The sequence below is a fragment of the Rosa rugosa genome, chromosome 3 (genome assembly GCF_958449725.1).
Source record: "Rosa rugosa chromosome 3, drRosRugo1.1, whole genome shotgun sequence".
Classification (NCBI taxonomy): Eukaryota; Viridiplantae; Streptophyta; class Magnoliopsida; order Rosales; family Rosaceae; genus Rosa; species Rosa rugosa.
Window position 1 is genome coordinate 48,523,511 of NC_084822.1, and position 18,357 is coordinate 48,541,867.

General features: G+C 38.6%; 3 protein-coding genes across 3 annotated transcripts; 2 read left to right on the plus strand and 1 right to left on the minus strand.

The window, feature by feature from the left end:
• The first annotated feature begins 1,471 nt into the window (after positions 1-1,471).
• LOC133738530 (beta-galactosidase 16-like) lies at positions 1,472-6,604 on the plus strand. Its single transcript, XM_062166088.1, has 18 exons — positions 1,472-1,791; positions 2,772-2,867; positions 2,988-3,100; positions 3,239-3,305; positions 3,439-3,531; positions 3,620-3,763; positions 3,889-3,983; positions 4,127-4,235; positions 4,312-4,396; positions 4,497-4,615; positions 4,719-4,880; positions 4,965-5,146; positions 5,237-5,328; positions 5,420-5,529; positions 5,703-5,795; positions 5,884-5,982; positions 6,111-6,256; positions 6,365-6,604. Exons 1-18 carry the CDS (start codon positions 1,618-1,620, stop codon positions 6,480-6,482), a joined length of 2,097 nt encoding a protein of 698 aa, XP_062022072.1. The 5' UTR covers positions 1,472-1,617; the 3' UTR covers positions 6,483-6,604.
• A 1,185-nt stretch (positions 6,605-7,789) lies between these two features.
• On the minus strand, positions 7,790-9,825 carry LOC133738531 (N-glycosylase/DNA lyase OGG1). Its single transcript, XM_062166089.1, has 3 exons — positions 9,016-9,825; positions 8,702-8,912; positions 7,790-8,503 (listed from the first exon to the last, which is right to left on the minus strand). Exons 1-3 carry the CDS (start codon positions 9,687-9,689, stop codon positions 8,249-8,251), a joined length of 1,140 nt encoding a protein of 379 aa, XP_062022073.1. The 5' UTR covers positions 9,690-9,825; the 3' UTR covers positions 7,790-8,248.
• Positions 9,826-10,908: 1,083 nt separating this feature from the next.
• Positions 10,909-18,223, plus strand: LOC133736694 (SWI/SNF complex subunit SWI3C). Its single transcript, XM_062164287.1, has 9 exons — positions 10,909-11,131; positions 11,224-11,754; positions 12,676-13,217; positions 14,550-14,913; positions 15,005-15,078; positions 15,562-15,695; positions 16,009-16,079; positions 16,167-16,351; positions 17,511-18,223. The coding sequence occupies exons 1-9, from the start codon at positions 11,101-11,103 to the stop codon at positions 17,961-17,963; spliced, it is 2,385 nt and encodes a 794-aa protein (XP_062020271.1). The 5' UTR covers positions 10,909-11,100; the 3' UTR covers positions 17,964-18,223.
• Positions 18,224-18,357: the final 134 nt, after the last annotated feature.

Below are 18,357 nucleotides of genomic sequence, written 5' to 3' on the forward strand. Positions count from 1 at the left end.
TTCCAATCCCTCAGCGTCGCCTCAAAGCCATTAACGGCCACCTCATCTCCGACGCCGAGTCCCGCTCCACTCTCTGGCCCAACGCCACCGCTGGCGAGTTCGTTTCCAATCCTCTCTCTCCCTCTCTCCCTCCTCCATGGCTATTGCCAATTTGAACGATGATCTAGTGTGCCGGTGGCGGAGGAGAACGATGGTTTGGTGCCCAGAGCTTTTTCTAGGTGCCCAAATCAATTTCTTTGTTTTGTATTTTTTTAGGTAAAATGGGGGCAGAAGGCCCAGAAGGAAATAAAAATGAAAAAAAAAAAAAAGGTTCTATTGGAGGGCAATAGAGGTCTGTTAAAGGTCTATTGAGTGCAATAGATGTCTTGAATCGATGTAATCTCCTCGTTTTTTTTGTTTAATCAAATTTTTAGTTGTCTAATTTTTGCGAGATTAGTTCCCATTCTGCCAACCGAAAGTTCTATTGGAGGACAATAGAGGTTTATTGCCCCTCTATTGGGGGCAATACTGGTCTATTTAGGAGCAATAAACTTTTCCGGCGGCCTATGAGATCTCCGATGACCTCTTTGGGGATCTCCAGCGAGGTTTTCAGAAAAGTCTGATGGGTGGCGGCCTGTGATCGGAATCCGGAGACCGGAATCCAGCTGCCCGTGACCGAACTCCGGCGAAGTCTCGTATGGCTTTTCTCTCTCTCTCTCTCTCTCTCTATGTAACAAAGGGGTAGGGATAAAATAGTCTAAAAAAACAAACTTAATGGGGGTATTAGGGAAGACATCCGTAGAGTGTTTTGGGTAAGGGGGAATTAAAAAACTTAATGAGGTAAGTAGGCAAAAAAATCTCTAGAATTGAGGTAAATGGACAAAAAAAAAAACAGTTAGTAATTATAGACCAGACGATAACTCTTATAATCATCACTTTGTATACTTTTTTAAATTAACATGATTCGACACGTTATTTTGTCATATTATCATTCATTATTTAGAATTTAGTTACATTTCTATTTAAAAAGTTCACGACAAAGCCGATTATATTAAGATTGTTTCTAGTGTGCATAAAATTGGCCGGTAAAGGTCTAAGTATTCTTTGCCGGGATAAGTTCCAAATGTTGGCCTATTTTAATTGGAAACTTATATAACTAATTATTACCCTAAATGCGAAAAATCCATTCTTCCGGATACAAAATCAGATATCATTGTGCAAAGATAGAAAGTTGCTCTATGAAATTAATGGATTCATTGAATTATAAGGTAACCGTCGTAACGATATTAATTGCCTAATTTCGGGCAAATTAATAAATATTTTTACCAAATTAATGGAGACTCAGACAAAGACAAACCACGTACTACATCGTATATATAAGTAGGACAGTCCCCTGGAACGCAGCTGATAAGCAGGAAAAACGGAGCTGTTGTAGGAGTTCAAAATTAAAGCTATGGAGCTGTTAAAGAGTCCAAGCCTCTAATCTCACAGATCGACCCAGTTTTCTATTCTCTTCTCTATCATCTTACTGTGATATATTGATCAATCAAACAGTGCTTTTTTCACAGCAACAACTCCTCCTCGGAGTTCGAGACCTAATTTGAGGACAGAACTCCGTGAAGAAGTGTCAGGTAACTCATGAAGATGGTGTGGTATATTCTGTGTGGTTTTGCATTGTTGTTTATGAACCTGGAGACCTCTCTCGCCGGCGGCAGCAACAACGTCACGTACGATGGCCGGTCTCTGATAATCGACGGTCAGCATAAGATTCTCTTCTCCGGTTCCATTCACTACCCCAGAAGCACTCCTCAGGTTACATGCATTCTCATCCTCCTCCTCCTCCTCCTTCTTCTTGTTCTTCATTGGTTTGGTCTATAATGGCTATTAGTTTAATGAATCCACGTTTCTTTACGTTTCGAATTCTGGGTTTTACTTTGTTTGACTGGTGAGGAAGGATTTATTAATTGACATAATTAGTTTTCTCACTGGAAAGGAAGATTCATTAATCGTTCTTTCCTCGTTGTTTATCTGTCCTACTTTAGGTTGGTAGGTAAAGAATACACGTTGAGAGAGTTTTTACACATGGAAAGCTACTACTGCATGATTAATTATTATAGGCGCAGACTGGGGGATATGCTTAATTTCATAAAATCAAATTTATGTTACGTATTTTTGTTGATAATGAAGATTAATTACTCTATAATTTTGATAATGATGTCTTCGTCTTCGTCTATGTTAGCCTATAGTGAAAGAACCACGTACATAACTTGTACAAGAGATATGTCTTGCCATATTAGGAACTGTGGCAACTGGCAACGCAACTTATATGCATACATGTCGGATATCATATTTTTCAAAATGTGTTTGGAAAGTATTGATTTTTTTTTTTTTGGTTACAAAAGTATGATTTTTTTTTTTGTGTGTGTGCAACTTTATGACATCTTTATTGTTATTTTTGTAACTACCTGAAAGAAGCATGAGAGGTGCTACCCAATCATGCAAATCCAATTCTTCACGAAATATATCATGCAATTCGACCATGGTTTTTCATACCAACTTTTTTTCTTTTCCTGTTTTGTTTGTTTTATCAACAAACCCTTGCCTTGTGTGGGAAGATAAGATAATAAGGCAAGACGACAAATTTAAGTGACATACATACAACGAATTTTCTTTGATTTTTTTCTTTTGTACACCATAAATTCGATAATTCTTATACCCACATAATCAGAGAAAGCTATGGGGTGACACCTCAATTTTTTATATATTGATGTAATTTTTTCATGTCATTTCAGATGTGGCCATCTCTGATAGCCAAAGCCAAAGAAGGGGGAATAGATGTGATACAAACATACGTGTTTTGGAACCTTCATGAACCCCAAAAAGGACAGGTCAGAATTTGATTTCACTCTCTCTTCTCAGTTTAGCTAATCATCTGTTAATTGGCGAGAGAAATAATGACTAAAATTTGTCTCTGATACCTGCTACTGGGTAACATTTGTTTTTGGCAGTTTGTTTTCCATGGAAGACGTGACATAGTAGCCTTTATAAAGGAAGTCCACAGACAAGGCCTGTATGTGTGCCTTAGAATTGGACCCTTCATTCAGAGTGAATGGTCTTATGGGTAAGTCCCGATCACCAAGTTTAATGTTTTATTTTGTCAGTTGGCTCGGTAGATTCTTGTTTTAATGTGTGGCGTCAGATTGATACTGTAATTAACAATTGTTCATACCATGTTAATGTAATGGAGTTGTTGGTGCAGTGGTTTTCCAGTTTGGTTAAGGAACATTCCGGGCATTGTTTTCCGGTCTGATAATGAACCGTATAAGGTATCAGCTTCTATTGTTGAAGGGATTCATCTCTTTGTTATCTCCATAATAATGCAATTCATCAATGGAAGTATATGGAATAGATGTTTCCTACGTACATTAGCTAATAGAGTTACCATTTTGTTAATGACAGGCTGAAATGCAGAGGTTTACAGCAAAAATAGTAGACCTAATGAAATCAAATGGACTGTACGCTTCACAAGGCGGACCGATTATATTGTCACAGGTTTAAGTCCATCAGAAACTTGAAAACTTGTAACCTTTGCATAAAAGTTGATGTTAGGCCTCTCTTCTCATTTCTAATCTGCGTGTAGATTGAGAACGAGTACCAAAATGTGGAAGCGGCGTTTCATGAAAAGGGGCCTCCTTATGTTCTTTGGGCTGCATCCATGGCGGAGGGCCTTCAAACTGGTGTGCCCTGGGTTATGTGCAAGCAAAATGATGCTCCCGGCGCTGTGGTTAGTAGCCTCAAGCCTTTCAAACCCGCTAATTGTCTAGTTGTTTTTTGCTTAGTAGTCTAAGTTGTTATATTGCTGCATCGATCTGGGCCATATATAAATTAGGTTTTGTTCTGATTCTGCAGATCAATGCATGTAATGGGCTGAAGTGTGGAGAAACCTTTGCTGGCCCAAATGCCCCTAATAAGCCAGCAATTTGGACAGAGGACTGGACAAGCCAGTATGTCTTTTCTGTCTTTATGATCTGAATTCTAAAACTATCTCGATTTTCGTTTTCCAAACTTTTTAGAATGAGATGGCTGGCCGCTAGCAAATGCTTGTAGCCAACTAATCCCTATTTGGTTTTGTAATTTTATTTTGAAGATACCTTGTATATGGTGAAGAACCATACCTCAGAAGAGCTGAAGATATTGCATTTCATGTTGCACTCTTTATTGCAAAGAATAAAGGAAGCTATGTAAACTACTACATGGTATGTTTATCAAAATAAAATTCAATTGAATCCAGGATACAACATGATGGTTGACTTGCATTATGTTCTGGTCTAGTATCATGGAGGAACCAATTTTGGAAGAACAGCTTCCGAGTTTGTGACTACTAGTTATTACGATGAAGCTCCTCTTGATGAGTATGGTAAGATTTTTCTTCAATTCTTTTTCCTTGGCAGTTGGCATACTGGCATAATTTTTCGTATAGATCGATGTGTAAACTGTCTACCTGATGAGTTCTGCAGGTATACCAAAGGAACCAAAATGGAGTCATCTCAAGGAGTTGCATGCTGCAGTGAAGTTGTCCATCAGTCCTCTACTTGCTGGAGAACAAACCGTTGTCAATTTGGGTCAATTTCAAACAGTAAGAGCATTGATGAGAATTTCTAAGCATCTTCTTTGCCAGTGATTAGTTTCTTTGAAGCGAAATGACCAACCCCATTTTTGATTTTTATTTTTTGCACTAGGCCTATGTCTACAAAGCTCAATCTGGTGAATGTGCTGCTTTCTTGGTGAACAATGGCTCTAAAGATGCCACTGTCCAATTTCAGAACTCTCCTTATCAATTGTCTCCAAAGTCAATTAGTATCTTACCAGACTGTAAAAATGTGACTTTCAACACTGGAAAGGTAAAATAGTCCCCACCACCATTCATACCATTTCATATGCAAGCAAATACTAACTTTTGGTCATTCATATGGCTTGTGCATCAGGTAAGCGCACAACATGCAACAAGATCATGGACACCAGCTCAAAAGTTTGATTCACCTCAGAATTGGCAAGAGTACAAAGAAGCCATTCCCACTTATGATGACACCTCTCTAAGAGAGAACATAATAGTAGACCAAATGAGAACTACAAATGATCGTTCTGATTATCTGTGGTACACTTTCAGGTACCATCAACTAGAATGAGGATCAAGTAGTCTGAAAATTAATCAACCATGTAATTTACTAATACCCTTACAACTGTTTTGCAAATGCAGCTTTCAGCATGACTCTCCTAATCCAGAATCCACATTAAACGTGCAAACACGCGGACATATCTTGCATTCATTCGTAAACGGAGTACTCGTAGGTAAAGTTTGCACCTCGATCAGTATCTGAAGGATTCTTTTATCACCAATCATTCACTTTCTTATTTGGAAATGCTTTGCTATATCATATAGGATCTGGACATGGAGTGCACAGGAATACAGGTTTTCCCTTGGAGAATAAGATTACTCTGAATAAGGGGATAAACCATGTCTCCCTACTAAGTGCAATGGTTGGACTGCCGGTATTTTTCTATCCTACTCCTCTGTTTTCCCTTCTATTTTTTTTTTCTCAAATGCAATCATAGCAAAAAAAAAAAAAAAAAAAAAAAACGTATATTTGAAAGTCAGTTACATTTTCTGGTTTGTGATCGTTGTCTGCATGCAAATTGAAGTCGAATTAAATTTTTATGTGAAGGACTCTGGAGCATATCTAGAGCGTAGAGATTATGGATTACAGAGTGTGAAGATTGACGATAAAGATTTCGGCACATATGCATGGGGATACCAGGTGACTTTCTTTGGTGCATGTATAATCTCTATGTTCAACTGCTTAGCTTAAAAAATCTCTTCTTGAATTTACTTTATATTTTATGAAGGTCGGGTTGTATGGAGAGAACTTACAAATCCATACAGACACAAGTAAAGTTCAATGGAACAGATTAAGCTATTCAAAACAACCACTGACATGGTATAAGGTAAGGAGGAATGTCCATGGAAATGCAGAGTTTTCGTTCAATTGTAACTAGCTAATCGAAATCTATAGTCTTCTATATTGTCTCGCCTCCACCATATATAACCCCTTTAATTCATTGTCAATTGCCAGATTTTATTTGATGCACCAGCAGGAAATGACCCTGTTGCATTATATCTTGGTTCCATGGGAAAGGGTGAAGTTTGGATCAATGGTCAAAGCATTGGTCGATATTGGGTCTCCTTCCACACCCCTAAAGGGACTCCTTCACAGACATGGTATGTAGACTGTAGTTCATCATGAATTTTTATCTCTTATGAGACAGTTTGGTATGTCATGTTGTTAATTAGACTGCTAACCGGTTACCTATACCCTTTGAATTTTAGGTACCATGTACCTCGATCTTTCCTTAAGCCTACTGGAAACTTGTTAGTTCTCATTGAAGAAGAAACTGGAGACCCGGTCAAGATATCTCTGGACAAAGTAAATTATAGTTTACAATGAATTTTGGATGGTTCATAAGCTTGTCATTGAACTATTTGTTTATCAGTGCATGAACTATTGAAAAAAAAAACAATAAAAATACTAATAATTGAAGATATATCTTACCAAGGCCATATATTAAATCTGCGCAAACATACAGTTGATTCAAATGATTCATGTGGAAAATCTTGAATGAGGTAAAATAACAGGCATCAATTGCAATCTAGCCCACATCAATATCGGAAAATAGACATATACAAGTTCACAAGGAAGAATAGCGAGTCAAGTAGCTCGATCATTTGACCAAAAAAAAAACAGAAGCTCGATCATCACTTTTCTTTGTATTTTATTATGTGTCAAGTATGGAAAATAGATTATTCTAAAAAAAATATATATATATGGAAAATAGACATATACAATTAGGCTGTGGTGTAGCTTATAATCTCTGAATCGAATGCAGACAACAGTAGTTCTGTTCCGGAGTATGATGCTTTTGTTTAGCAATGCGAATTATGTAAAATGCTTGCAATATCATGATGGGTTTTTTTTTTTCCTTTTCCAATAATGGTGAGACACCAGTCATCACTGCAATATCTCCCCACTTTTATTCATAATATTTGGTATATCTAGGTTTTAATGACTCTTCCTGTTCATTCAATTTTCTCCTGTTCCCAAAAGATATCGGTGTGATCTGATGGGATTTGTAAATTGTAATATCTCAGGCAATACTCTACTTCCAGTTGAATAGCTTACAAACCTGAGTTTAGTTTTACTCTTGTGTGATCTATTGAAAATTAACTTCTTGTGTGATCTATTGAAAATTAAACTAAACTGCAATGGATTTGCATTCGAACGTACATTCCCCAATTTTCGTGAGCGAAATGATAACTCATGGATCATGAGATCAAAGATGGGGATGGTTACATAAACCTTGCAACCCGAGCCCATCCAATAATCTATTCACTGTTACCGGACTTGACCAGTTATTCTCGTTCAAATTCGTTTCAGTATAATGACATTATCTTCTCCTCTTTTGTCAAAAAAAAAAAAAAAGACATTATCTTTCTCCTCACTGAGATCCACGAATAGAAACCCAGAATATTGTATATTTGTATTCTCATAAATGAATAGAACAACAGATTTCGAAAACCAATGAAAAATCTGTAGCTATTACGTGAGGAAGATATTGAAAGAAAAACAAAAGAAGGGGAAAAGCAACCTTGAGAAGAAACTAGCGAGCATGGTTTTCTAAAATTTGTTTAGCAGTGAACTCTTAAACTATGCATTTGAAATAAGAATAACTGAAGCTACGTCTGAGCAAGGCCACATATTAAATCTGCGCATACATAAACGCACACTTGATTCAAAAACTAAAGTGAGTACAAATAATCTTAGTGAGACACAAATCTACAATAATGTTTTCAACAAGCATCAATACTCTAGCGGTTCCCACGACAATATGACTACTTCAATGGGTATATTGGTTCAGTGTTCACAAGAAAGAATTGCTAGCAGTGATGTAACAAAGGAAATAGCAGAGGCCTAAAGAACGATAATTTGCAACTCATTTCCAACCAGCAGTCCAGATACCCCTATCATTCATTTTTCTGAGTCCTGATTTGCAAGGAGCTCAAAATTCTTGAGAAAGCCCTTGTGCATACTGAGCTTCACATTTGTGGTCCTTAAATTTATAGGCCTTGCCAGTCCAATGCCATTGCAGAACAAGAATTTCTACTCAACCAGGTCTTGCTCCAGATTGCATTATCACGTGTATGATATCAAGTCAGTTATTCACTGTTTGTGGCATCCGCTACAGTCTGCACTCCACCGCCCTTTCCCTTTGCAGATTTACTCTCTTTGGCATTTGAAAAATGTGGTGGTAGGAGGGCTTTTTGTGAAGGCAATTCAGCAACAAATAGCAGAGTTTGAGCCCATCCAGCATATTTCCCATATTTACTCACAAATGCCTCCGCCACGCGGCCGCAGAGCTTCGGTGTCAGACGAGCCCCTGCTAGCTCAGGTATGAGGTATCTTGTAGCAATCTGACTCAATCCCCAAAAAAGGAAAAATCATTCACACGTCAACACATAAAACTAAAACACATACATCAGCAAAAGAACCCCAAAAGAAAAACACAATCTATATCGCCTACTTCCTATTAGATATCATTATTCTACATCATCATCACAGAAAGCAACATATCATGTTAGTGTTAAAAGTTCAAGTTTTAAAAGCACTACCTTCCACACGTGTGTATCAACAGGAATGGCATTGTGTTGATCAAGCGAAAAAAGAGCTATACATGCTGCCACCTTGGGACCAACTCCAGGCAATGTGGTAAGAGCATCAATCACCTCTTCGAGTTCAAGTTTCCGAAGAGACAAAAGCCACTCTTCACCTCCCCCAGGTTTCGACTGCAATGCCTTCACAGTGCCAGTTAAGTACTTAGCCCTGCTCATCCACACCAATCCAACAAAACCAAGTCTCAATCTTTATGATCAAAGATGTGAACTTTACAACACAATGTAGTTACATAGAGTGAAGAGTAACAAACCTATAACCGAAACCGGCCTCTCTGAGCTCTTGTTCTGACACCATTGACAAGCGATCCAAGGATGGAAATTCATGGAACTCAAAACCTGCAACAGACCCCAAATGGGTCCCCAGTGAAGACACAAAGTCCACCATTTTGGTAATTCTCTGAATGTTGTTATTTGAAGAACACAGAAACTGAATCAAACACTCAAGTGGGTCTTGCCTGAGAACTCTAGCGCCGCCCAAATGGGTGGCGAGCTCGGCAAACCTGGAATCGGAAGCCGAGAAAACCTCCCAAATTCCGGCCAGGGAAATACCCATGTTGAGAAAATCGAGCAGAGCCGACTCGGCATGGGACTGGGAAGTGGCGGATTGGTGAAGGCAGTAGGAAACGTCGCCGTTTTGGAGGTGCTGGAGGGAGACTAGATGGGACCCAACAACGCCGGTGTACTGAAGAGGGCCGGTTTGTCTCCACCGGAAGGTTTGGCCGGTGGGGAAAGTGAGGGGCAGGGAGAGCTCGGACTGGGTGAGGTTGAGTGGGACCCATTTGGGGGATTTGAGGTTTAGGGTTTTGGGTCTTTTGGATTTGGAGCTTAAAAGGGTTTGTGGGGTTGGAGGGGTGGATGGAGGCGATTGGATTGGGATTTGTCTCTTCTTCATGGTTGAGAGAGGTCTCAGTTTCAGTGAGAGCATCAAAACTTGGTATTGGAATTGGAATTTCAGGTCTGGATTGCAATTCCCTCCAATCCCAGAAAGAGGGAAAAGAGGAAGGGGAAAGATTATTTGAGGTCTTAAGCCCAGCAGCCTATGGACTTCATCAATGGGCCAATCCCCTGCATCAATATGTTACATGGTGACATGGTGTAAAGATGTAAAACCATTCATATAGATTTCAAAGAAAAGAAAAATAGAAGAATACAAAGTAGGGTAGATTAATAATAGGGTCAAATCTCAATTTTTTTGAGCTAGATATGGAGGATATTTTATAACTGAAAATAATATACATTTATGAGAAACTTAGAAGAATACAAAGTAGGGTAGATTACATAAATGTATTTAAAAGAAACTTATGTAATGTGTTTTATACTCGATCTAAATTAAAGTTTTATGTAATGTTTGTTCTTATTCTATTATTTTAAAAGTCAACATTTCATTTTGATGAGAAATTTATAATTTGAGAAACTTTGAAATGATTGAATCTTTTCAATAATTGTAATTTGTATTGTTTGGTTGTATTTCTTTTCAATGTGTAATAAATTAAGGAAGTGTAAAATATTAAAAACAAAAAATCTTATTTTGGAAATTAATAAAGGAATAAGAATAAACTTTTACAAGGAAATTCCAAATGACTCTTATTTTAATGCAAATTGAAGTAAAAAATTCAGACAATCAATTTGTTCATTTCTTTTACAGACAAATCCATAATTTCTATGTTTAAAATATCAAAAGAGGTTTAAAAAAAAAAATGAATTTCTCGTTCATCTACTACACATTGTAAAAGTAGTATTCAGTTGACAAATGCTCATGAAAATGTTAAAAATTTTAGACCTAACTTACCTTTGCAAGAGCAGGTCGAACGAGTTTTAAACTACTCACACGTCTCGTAAGTGACTTGGATAAATCTTGCCATCTGGAAACAACTAATTAACTCGCAATCTCCACGGTGTTACCTTTACAAAAACAGCTCAAACGAGTTATCGACTACTCACACGTATCGTAAGTTACTTGGATAGATCTTGCCATCTCAGAAACAACTCTCTTATCTCTCCGGCAAGCACGCGTCAAGCATGCGGCATGCCGGGTGCCATGGATACCTATACACTCAAAAAAAAAAAAAAAAAAAATTTGTAAGCGTATCTGCGTATGTATGATGCAAACATATATACCATAGCATTCACAAGGCATGGAAGGAATAAGAAAAAGAAGAAAATAGGAAAAAACTAGGATTTGCTCAGCAAAGCAAAAACAGGTGAGCTGAAAGACAGAGCAGAGAGAGCCCTACTCTCTTTCTCTCTCTCTCTCTGCCCCCGATTCTATTTTTTGCGCCAATCAAAGTCTTCCCCCCCCACACACACAAATCTCCAAATCAATCTCCCTCCTAAAAATGCCAGCTTCCCCTTCCTTCCCATCTTCAGGTAAAACTCTCAAAACCTAAAACCCTTTTTCTTACAAAATTCACTCTCCACCAATTTCAATTTTGACCCATAAATGTTTTGAATTTTCACAGACGGGCGCGGCAAATGGAGGAAGCGAAAGCGGGACCCCCAAATTCGCCGCCGCCCGCACGACGACGACGACGATGAGGACGACGACGCCGCCGCGGCCGCTGCCGACGACAACAACGACCTCGACCACGACGACTCCGACCCTAGCGCCGCCGCCCCAGCACCCGATCCCGCCCCGCACGAGACCGAGGTCCTCGACGGTGGGCTCCGCCACAACGATTTCCCTCCCGTCGTTTTGCGCACCGTGAATAGGCCCCACTCCTCCGTTCTCGCGCTTGTGGCGGTCGAGCGGGCCAACCACATTAACTCCGCCAGCGACGGGAAGGGCCCGGTGAGTCCTCTGGTGTTGGAGAATGTGTCGCACGGCCAGCTTCAGGCCTTGTCCGCCGTCCCGGCCGATTGTCCGTCGTTGGATCAGGACCGTCCGGATGGCCCCAGTTCGGCTTATGTCGTTACGCCGCCGGCGATTATGGAAGGCCGCGGCGTTGTGAAGCGGTATGGGAGTAGAGTTCATGTGGTTCCAATGCACGCTGGTATAAAATTCTCACTCTTTCTTTGTCTCTCTATCTCACATTTACTGTACTTTATGAGCTAGAAAGTGACAAAATTGCTTGATAAAGTAGTGGAATTTGCGGGGGTTTTCGGTGTTTAGCTGTTGATTTTGGGTTGTTTTCGAAATTCTGTTGCGGTTACTTTGTAGTGGCAGCTTGGTTTTGAGCTCTGCATCTTTGGATGGAGCTTGGGGCTATTTGCTGAGTAGCATTGATTGTCTCCTCGTTACACTATGAAACTACTGCTGTTGGCTTTGTGAAATTAATTTAGTCAAGGAATTCAAATACCATCGTCATTTCTTGTGCTGCAAATTTCGTAATTTCGTCTCTTGTGGAATCAGAGAGAGGGTACAGGTTCTTTGGATTATCTCCTTTTATACGCGCAAGAAAGCTGCTGGAAAGTTTTCTTGTCATCTCATATTTAATAACTCTGAATAAGATTGCTTTATCTGAAAAAGCTTCCTTGTACTTCTGTACAACTCACTTATGTGGAACTGTCATGGTGACTATAATTGAACTGATCTGAGTCAACACATGTCATTTGTTTTGTGGGATGACCTGGATTGACATTACAACAGTTGAATGATTATAATAAAAGGATACATTGAGATCCTTTATCCAAACAAAATATTCAAATTTGGGTTTATAGGAACCTAGTGTGTAAAAGGAATAGCAACGTACTCTGGATAATTGCAGACTTGCATTATATGAAGTGTATCATTTTCCATCAGCTGTAGGGGCCAATAAGATACTTTTGACTTTTGTTCTCTTTTTTCTTGGAGGTGGATTGTGATAAGGCTCTGTGATTCCTTTATTGCAAATTGCTTTACATGCTTTTATGTGGTTTAATGGAGATGTATATTGATGTATGGATTTATGAGTTTGGGATTTTCCTGTTGGCAGATTGGTTTTCACCGGCTACAGTGCATCGACTGGAGAGACAGGTGGTGCCACATTTTTTCTCAGGAAAATCACCAGAGTTTACTCCTGAGATGTACATGCAAAGTAGGAATGAAATTGTTGCCAAGTACATGGAAAACCCAGAGAAGAGGCTTACAGTTTCTGATTGCACAAAATTAACAAGCCATCTGAATACTGAAGATTTGACTCGAATAGTTCGGTTTCTTGATCACTGGGGAATTATCAATTACTCTGCTGCCGCACCAAGTCCTGAGCCTTGGAATGGTAATTCCTACTTAAGGGAGGAGCAAAATGGTGAGATTCATGTTCCATCAGCTGCGTTGAAGTCGATTGATAGTCTGATCAAATTTGACAAGCCCAGATGTAGGCTTAAGGCAGCTGATGTTTATAAGTCATTGTCCTGTCATGACGACGATGATGACACCTCTGATTTGGACAACAGAATTCGAAAACGTCTATGTGAAAATCATTGCAATTATTGTTCTTGTTCTCTTCCCAGTGTATGCTATCAGTCACAGAAGGAGGTACATCTCTAACTTCTCTTCAAGTTCTGTTACTTCTCTTTGTCCCTTTTTTGTCAATTGGGTAGCTCTTTTTCTGTTAGAGTTGAAAGATGGTGAAACTGCAGGCAGTTGACATCCCAGTTAAGTAAAGAAGCTAGATTTTTCGGTCTTAATTGGCACAACTGTGGTCTAGACAGCTCCTTTGATCTACAATATTCATTGGCATGTTGCTTTCATCTTGATGTGACACCTAGTCCAACTGCAAAAAGTTTCTTGAGTTACAGTAACTTTTTAACTTTTCCCATGAAAATTTACCTGCCTGTATTAGCCATGATTGAAATTTTTGTCTAAAAATGCTACTGAAGATAATGGTCAGTGTTCTGATAGTTGAGTCAATTTGTGCTGGTATGATCGAAGTAGCTAAAAACTGTACCTGAATGGTATTTTGTAGTATGATGTGCCTATTCTTGTAATATGATTTCCTGGTGAATCAGTTTGACATTTTCTTTGCATTAGTGACCCTTGTTTGAACCTGTCTTGCAAAACCTGGTGGGGGTTCTGCATGTGATGAGGTTTAGTTGGGTTGCGCAATAAATGCTGTTTAAAATTGCAATTTAATATCCTCAATTTGCCATTTAGCTTTCATTAATTGGTATTGAGCATTATACCGTTGTGTAATGAATATTCACACAAACATCTCATTACTAATTGCTGCTGGATTTCCCTTTCCATATTACCATCTTTGACTTGTAATGTCTGTCACATATATGCCCGTGGAAGTTATGATTTTGTAAATGCTATGGTAGTTTAAGTTGCTCCAAGTTTGGACATAATATCCATCTAGTACATAATTTGTGCCCTAGAGGGAGGGACGGAGGGAGGGATCAATCTGGATTTTTTTTTTTATCAAAACTTTATTTAAGAAAAATAGGATTGTGGAAAAACTTAAAAATAAAATGTTATTTTAGTATTATTAAAAGTACCTTAGTATAATGAGGGGTTTAATTGTTTCCTTAAAAAATAGTTGTTTGGCTAATACTCAAGGGTTTAAAATTTGATTAGTCTTTCCTGATGCCTGATGGACGTATACCAAACAAGAGAACTGTTTAATTTCAGCGGCCACTAGTTAATACCCCACCCCCAGTTTTGTTTGTGGCATACAAAGAAACACCTTTGGAAGCCTTGGCTGTACCTAAATATGGATGATATATATATATATATATATATATATATATATATATGTTCAAAACATAACATGTCACTTTAGACAAGTTTCCACAAAAACAGTATCCTTGGAGCTGAACCCAACTGATGGAGTTTATCCATATAACTAATTTGCATCCTATGCTGCAGGTTGATGTACTGCTCTGCTCTGACTGCTTCCATGAGGGAAGATATGTTGTGGGCCATTCAAGCATAGATTTCATACGAGTAGATTCAACAAAAGATTATGGCGATCTAGATGGGGAAAATTGGACTGATCAAGAAACCCTACTGCTGCTTGAGGCCATGGAAATCTATAATGAGAACTGGAATGAAATTGCAGAGCATGTTGGTACAAAGTCAAAAGCGCAATGCGTACTTCATTTTCTACGTTTGCCTGTGGAGGATGGCCTGCTGGAAAATATTGAAGTTCCAAAGATGCCTCTGTCATCCAACTCATCAAATAGAGATGATCATGGCGGATTTCATTCAACTTCAAATGGGAATTCAGCAGGTGTTCTTACTTACTTATGGTTCACATCCTTCAAGTAATCGTGATCTATTTTTGACATTCTATGCCTTTTCTTTTTAAAACTTCTTTGTAGGATCCTGCCCACAAGATGGTGATTCTGAAAGCAGGTTCCCTTTTGCAAATTCTGGGAATCCAGTCATGTCCCTGGTAGGTGACTATTCCCCATCTTGCACATGGTCCTTTATTTACATATATTTATCTGGAAGCATATGTAAAACACTGTTACTGAAATACAAGAACACGATAATACAACAAGGTGAACAAGGACTAGGACCATAAGTTGTATACCCAAAGTTATTGTGCTTTCGTTTGAGAATAATTACCTTACATGCTTGAGAGAGTGGTTCTGAGGGGTGGATATGTTATCACTGCAAGCTCAAATGACAAAAAAAAAAAAAGAAGAAGAAAAAGAACACTAGATAAAACTGATGTAGATGGATGAATTGATTCTTAAATAGATTTCAAGACTATAGGGTCTCTTAACATAATCTTATAATTCTTTTCTAAACTGATTAAAGCCAAGGGAGTTCTACTTAGAGATATAATTGCAGAGTTCAGTAAAAGGGATAAAGGTTTCCCCCTGATTTCACTCATGTTCTTAAACAGCTAACTTGTGGAAAGTTTTTGTAGGTTGCCTTTCTGGCCTCTTCTGTTGGGCCAAGAGTCGCTGCATCTTGTGCCCATGCAGCCTTGGCAGTGTTGTCTGAGGACAATGGCTTACCTGCTTCTGGAAGTAATTTGCAGGAAGGATCAGGAGGACATAGGTAATTCCTTTGTTTATTATTTTGCAGTGCCACTAATTTTTAAGTACTTGGCTTCGTATGTTCATTTTATCAAAATAATTTCCTAGTCTTAGGAGTTGTGAACATTCAGATTTTCACAATTGCACTTTCACAGTGTTACCAAGTACCCACTTCCTCATCATTAAAAGAGGGGTTCTCTTGTACTGCTACTGTAATAAATGCATTGGAAACCCCTAAAAGATTTTCGTTGAAATTGTTGTATGTGCTTCATTGATATTGCAAACTTTGTTTTGTTCGCAGAACTGAATTTTTTATTTTTTTTCCATCTCTGTAGGATGAACTTGGAGAGCATGCATGGTCAAGGTGGCACTCATAAAAATATTGCAAATTCAGTTCAGCAGAAGGGTAGGCCTTTGAATTTGCATGTTCTTTTCATATTCATTCCCTCTGTCATCCTTTCTCACTTACAGTTCTTCATGGATCAAACTTCAGATGAGAAATCAGCAGGACAAGGTTCTTGGGGTAAAAATGAGGCAGGGGCGACTCCAGTACCTGCAGAAAAAGTTAAAGCTGCTGCCAAAGCTGGCATTGCTGCTGCTGCAATAAAAGCAAAATTGTTTGCTGATCATGAAGAACGGGAAATTCAGAGGTTATCTGCTAATATTGTAAATCATCAGGTAAATCTAGTGCTTACTGCAATTTTCTAATTTTAGTTTATTTTTAATTATTAATAGTTTTCTTATTGTTAATTTCTAGCTGTTAGTTATTAATAGTTGAACATCTTAGAAAGACTTGAACCAGGCTAAAGGGTCCGTTTTAAAACCTGATTTCAGCTTATAGAAAAAAGATTTATAATATGATGTGTGCCATTGTTTGTAAGATGTAGAGAACTTCTATTGGCATGTCTATGGGTTAGAGCTATGGGTTTGCCCCTTGGATCAGCGTAAATTGATTAATACAAGTCATAAATAGGTGTCCATTCCCGTCCGTGTAAATTTAGTATATAATCTCTTGAACAGCTTTATTTTCATTAATCTAGCATCTTTACCCTCCCCTCCCTCTCTCTCTCTCTCTGTCATATCTTTATTTTCATTACCATTCTCATATGTCCTTGATAACTGTACATTCTCAGAAAGTCACCTAAATTGAAATATGACTCATCCTTGTGGGGTTTGGTTCACAAAGTTAACCAAGTGTCCAAGAATTCAAAAATACTACTGGGTGAGAATTGTTGCCAATCTCATTCTGAATTCATATTCTGTCCAGATTCTGTCAAATTGGACCCCACGATTTAAACACAAAATAACTGAACATTTGACATAACTAGCTACAAAACTTCACAAAAGAATTTGACAGAAATCGGAAGGAATATTGAGTTGGATCGAGATTGCCGACAACTCCCAACACCAATTTTTTTTTTTTTTTTGCCACACGGGTGACATTTTGAATCTCTCCTGACCATATTGATGATTTTTGTGACTTGGCTTATTTTGACTAGTTCTGTCCTTGTAGTCCCCTAATATCTTAATAATCAGGGTGTATTTTGTTTTCTTTTGTTATAATGAATTTAAAGGAAATCGGAAGGAATAATTGAGTTGGATCGAGATTGCCATCATCTCTAACACCAATTTTTTTTTTCCCAGTGACTATTGAATCATTCCTGACCATAGGGATGATGTGACTTGGCTTATTTTGACTAGTTCTGCCCCTGTAGTTTCCCCTAATATCTTAGCAATCAGGGTGTATTTGTTTTCTTTTTGAACTTCATACTCAAATTTAGTTGGACGAGTATTCTTATCTTGGACTCCTGTTTCTCTCATGTAAAACTTATTGTAGTTGAAGAGATTGGAGCTGAAGTTAAAGCAGTTTGCAGAAGTGGAAACTTATCTAATGAAAGAATGTGAACAAGTGGAGAAGACAAGGCAGAGGATGGTTGCCGAACGTACCCGTCTTATATCAACTCGGTTTGGTGCTGCTGGAGTTGCTCCACCCATTAACTTAGCAGGTGTTGGTCCTTCCATGGCCAATAATAATTCTGGTAACAATAGGCAATCTTCGGCTTCCCAGCCAAGCGTATCCGGATACAGCAACAACCAACCAGTCCATTCTCACATGCCTTTCATGCCACAACAATCAATGCTAGGATTGGGACCGAGGATGCCCTTGGCGTCCATACAAGCCTCCTCATCAGCTCCAAATGCCATGTTTAATTCCCCAGGGACTGGTCGGCCGACTCTAAGTCATCCGATGCTGAGGCCTGTACCGGGTACTAGCTCTGGTTTAGGTTGAAAGAAAACGGGATGTAAATTGGGGCTTTTAAAGGTTATTCCTTTTGGTCGTTGCTTTCTGCACTGAAATCGAAAGGAAGGGATAAGGATAAAATAGATGTAATTCATTCATGATCCATGCCACACTTTGTAGTGTTGTTCTATATAGGAATATCTTCGGCAGTTTGTAGGCCCTGTATGTGCATACCTTAATTCTTAAAATTGATTCAGTCAAGAAGAATTGCGTTGTGAAAATGAGGCCATTTTGTCTCCTTTCCCATATATTCTTGTTCAGAAGAGATTAAATTTACTTCCTAAACTCACTTCGCAGTAAGTCCATAAGCTTGGTATGCCTGAGCAGGATGATGATTTTAGATGTATGCAAAATGTCCATGCTACTTTAGTTGTCACATTAC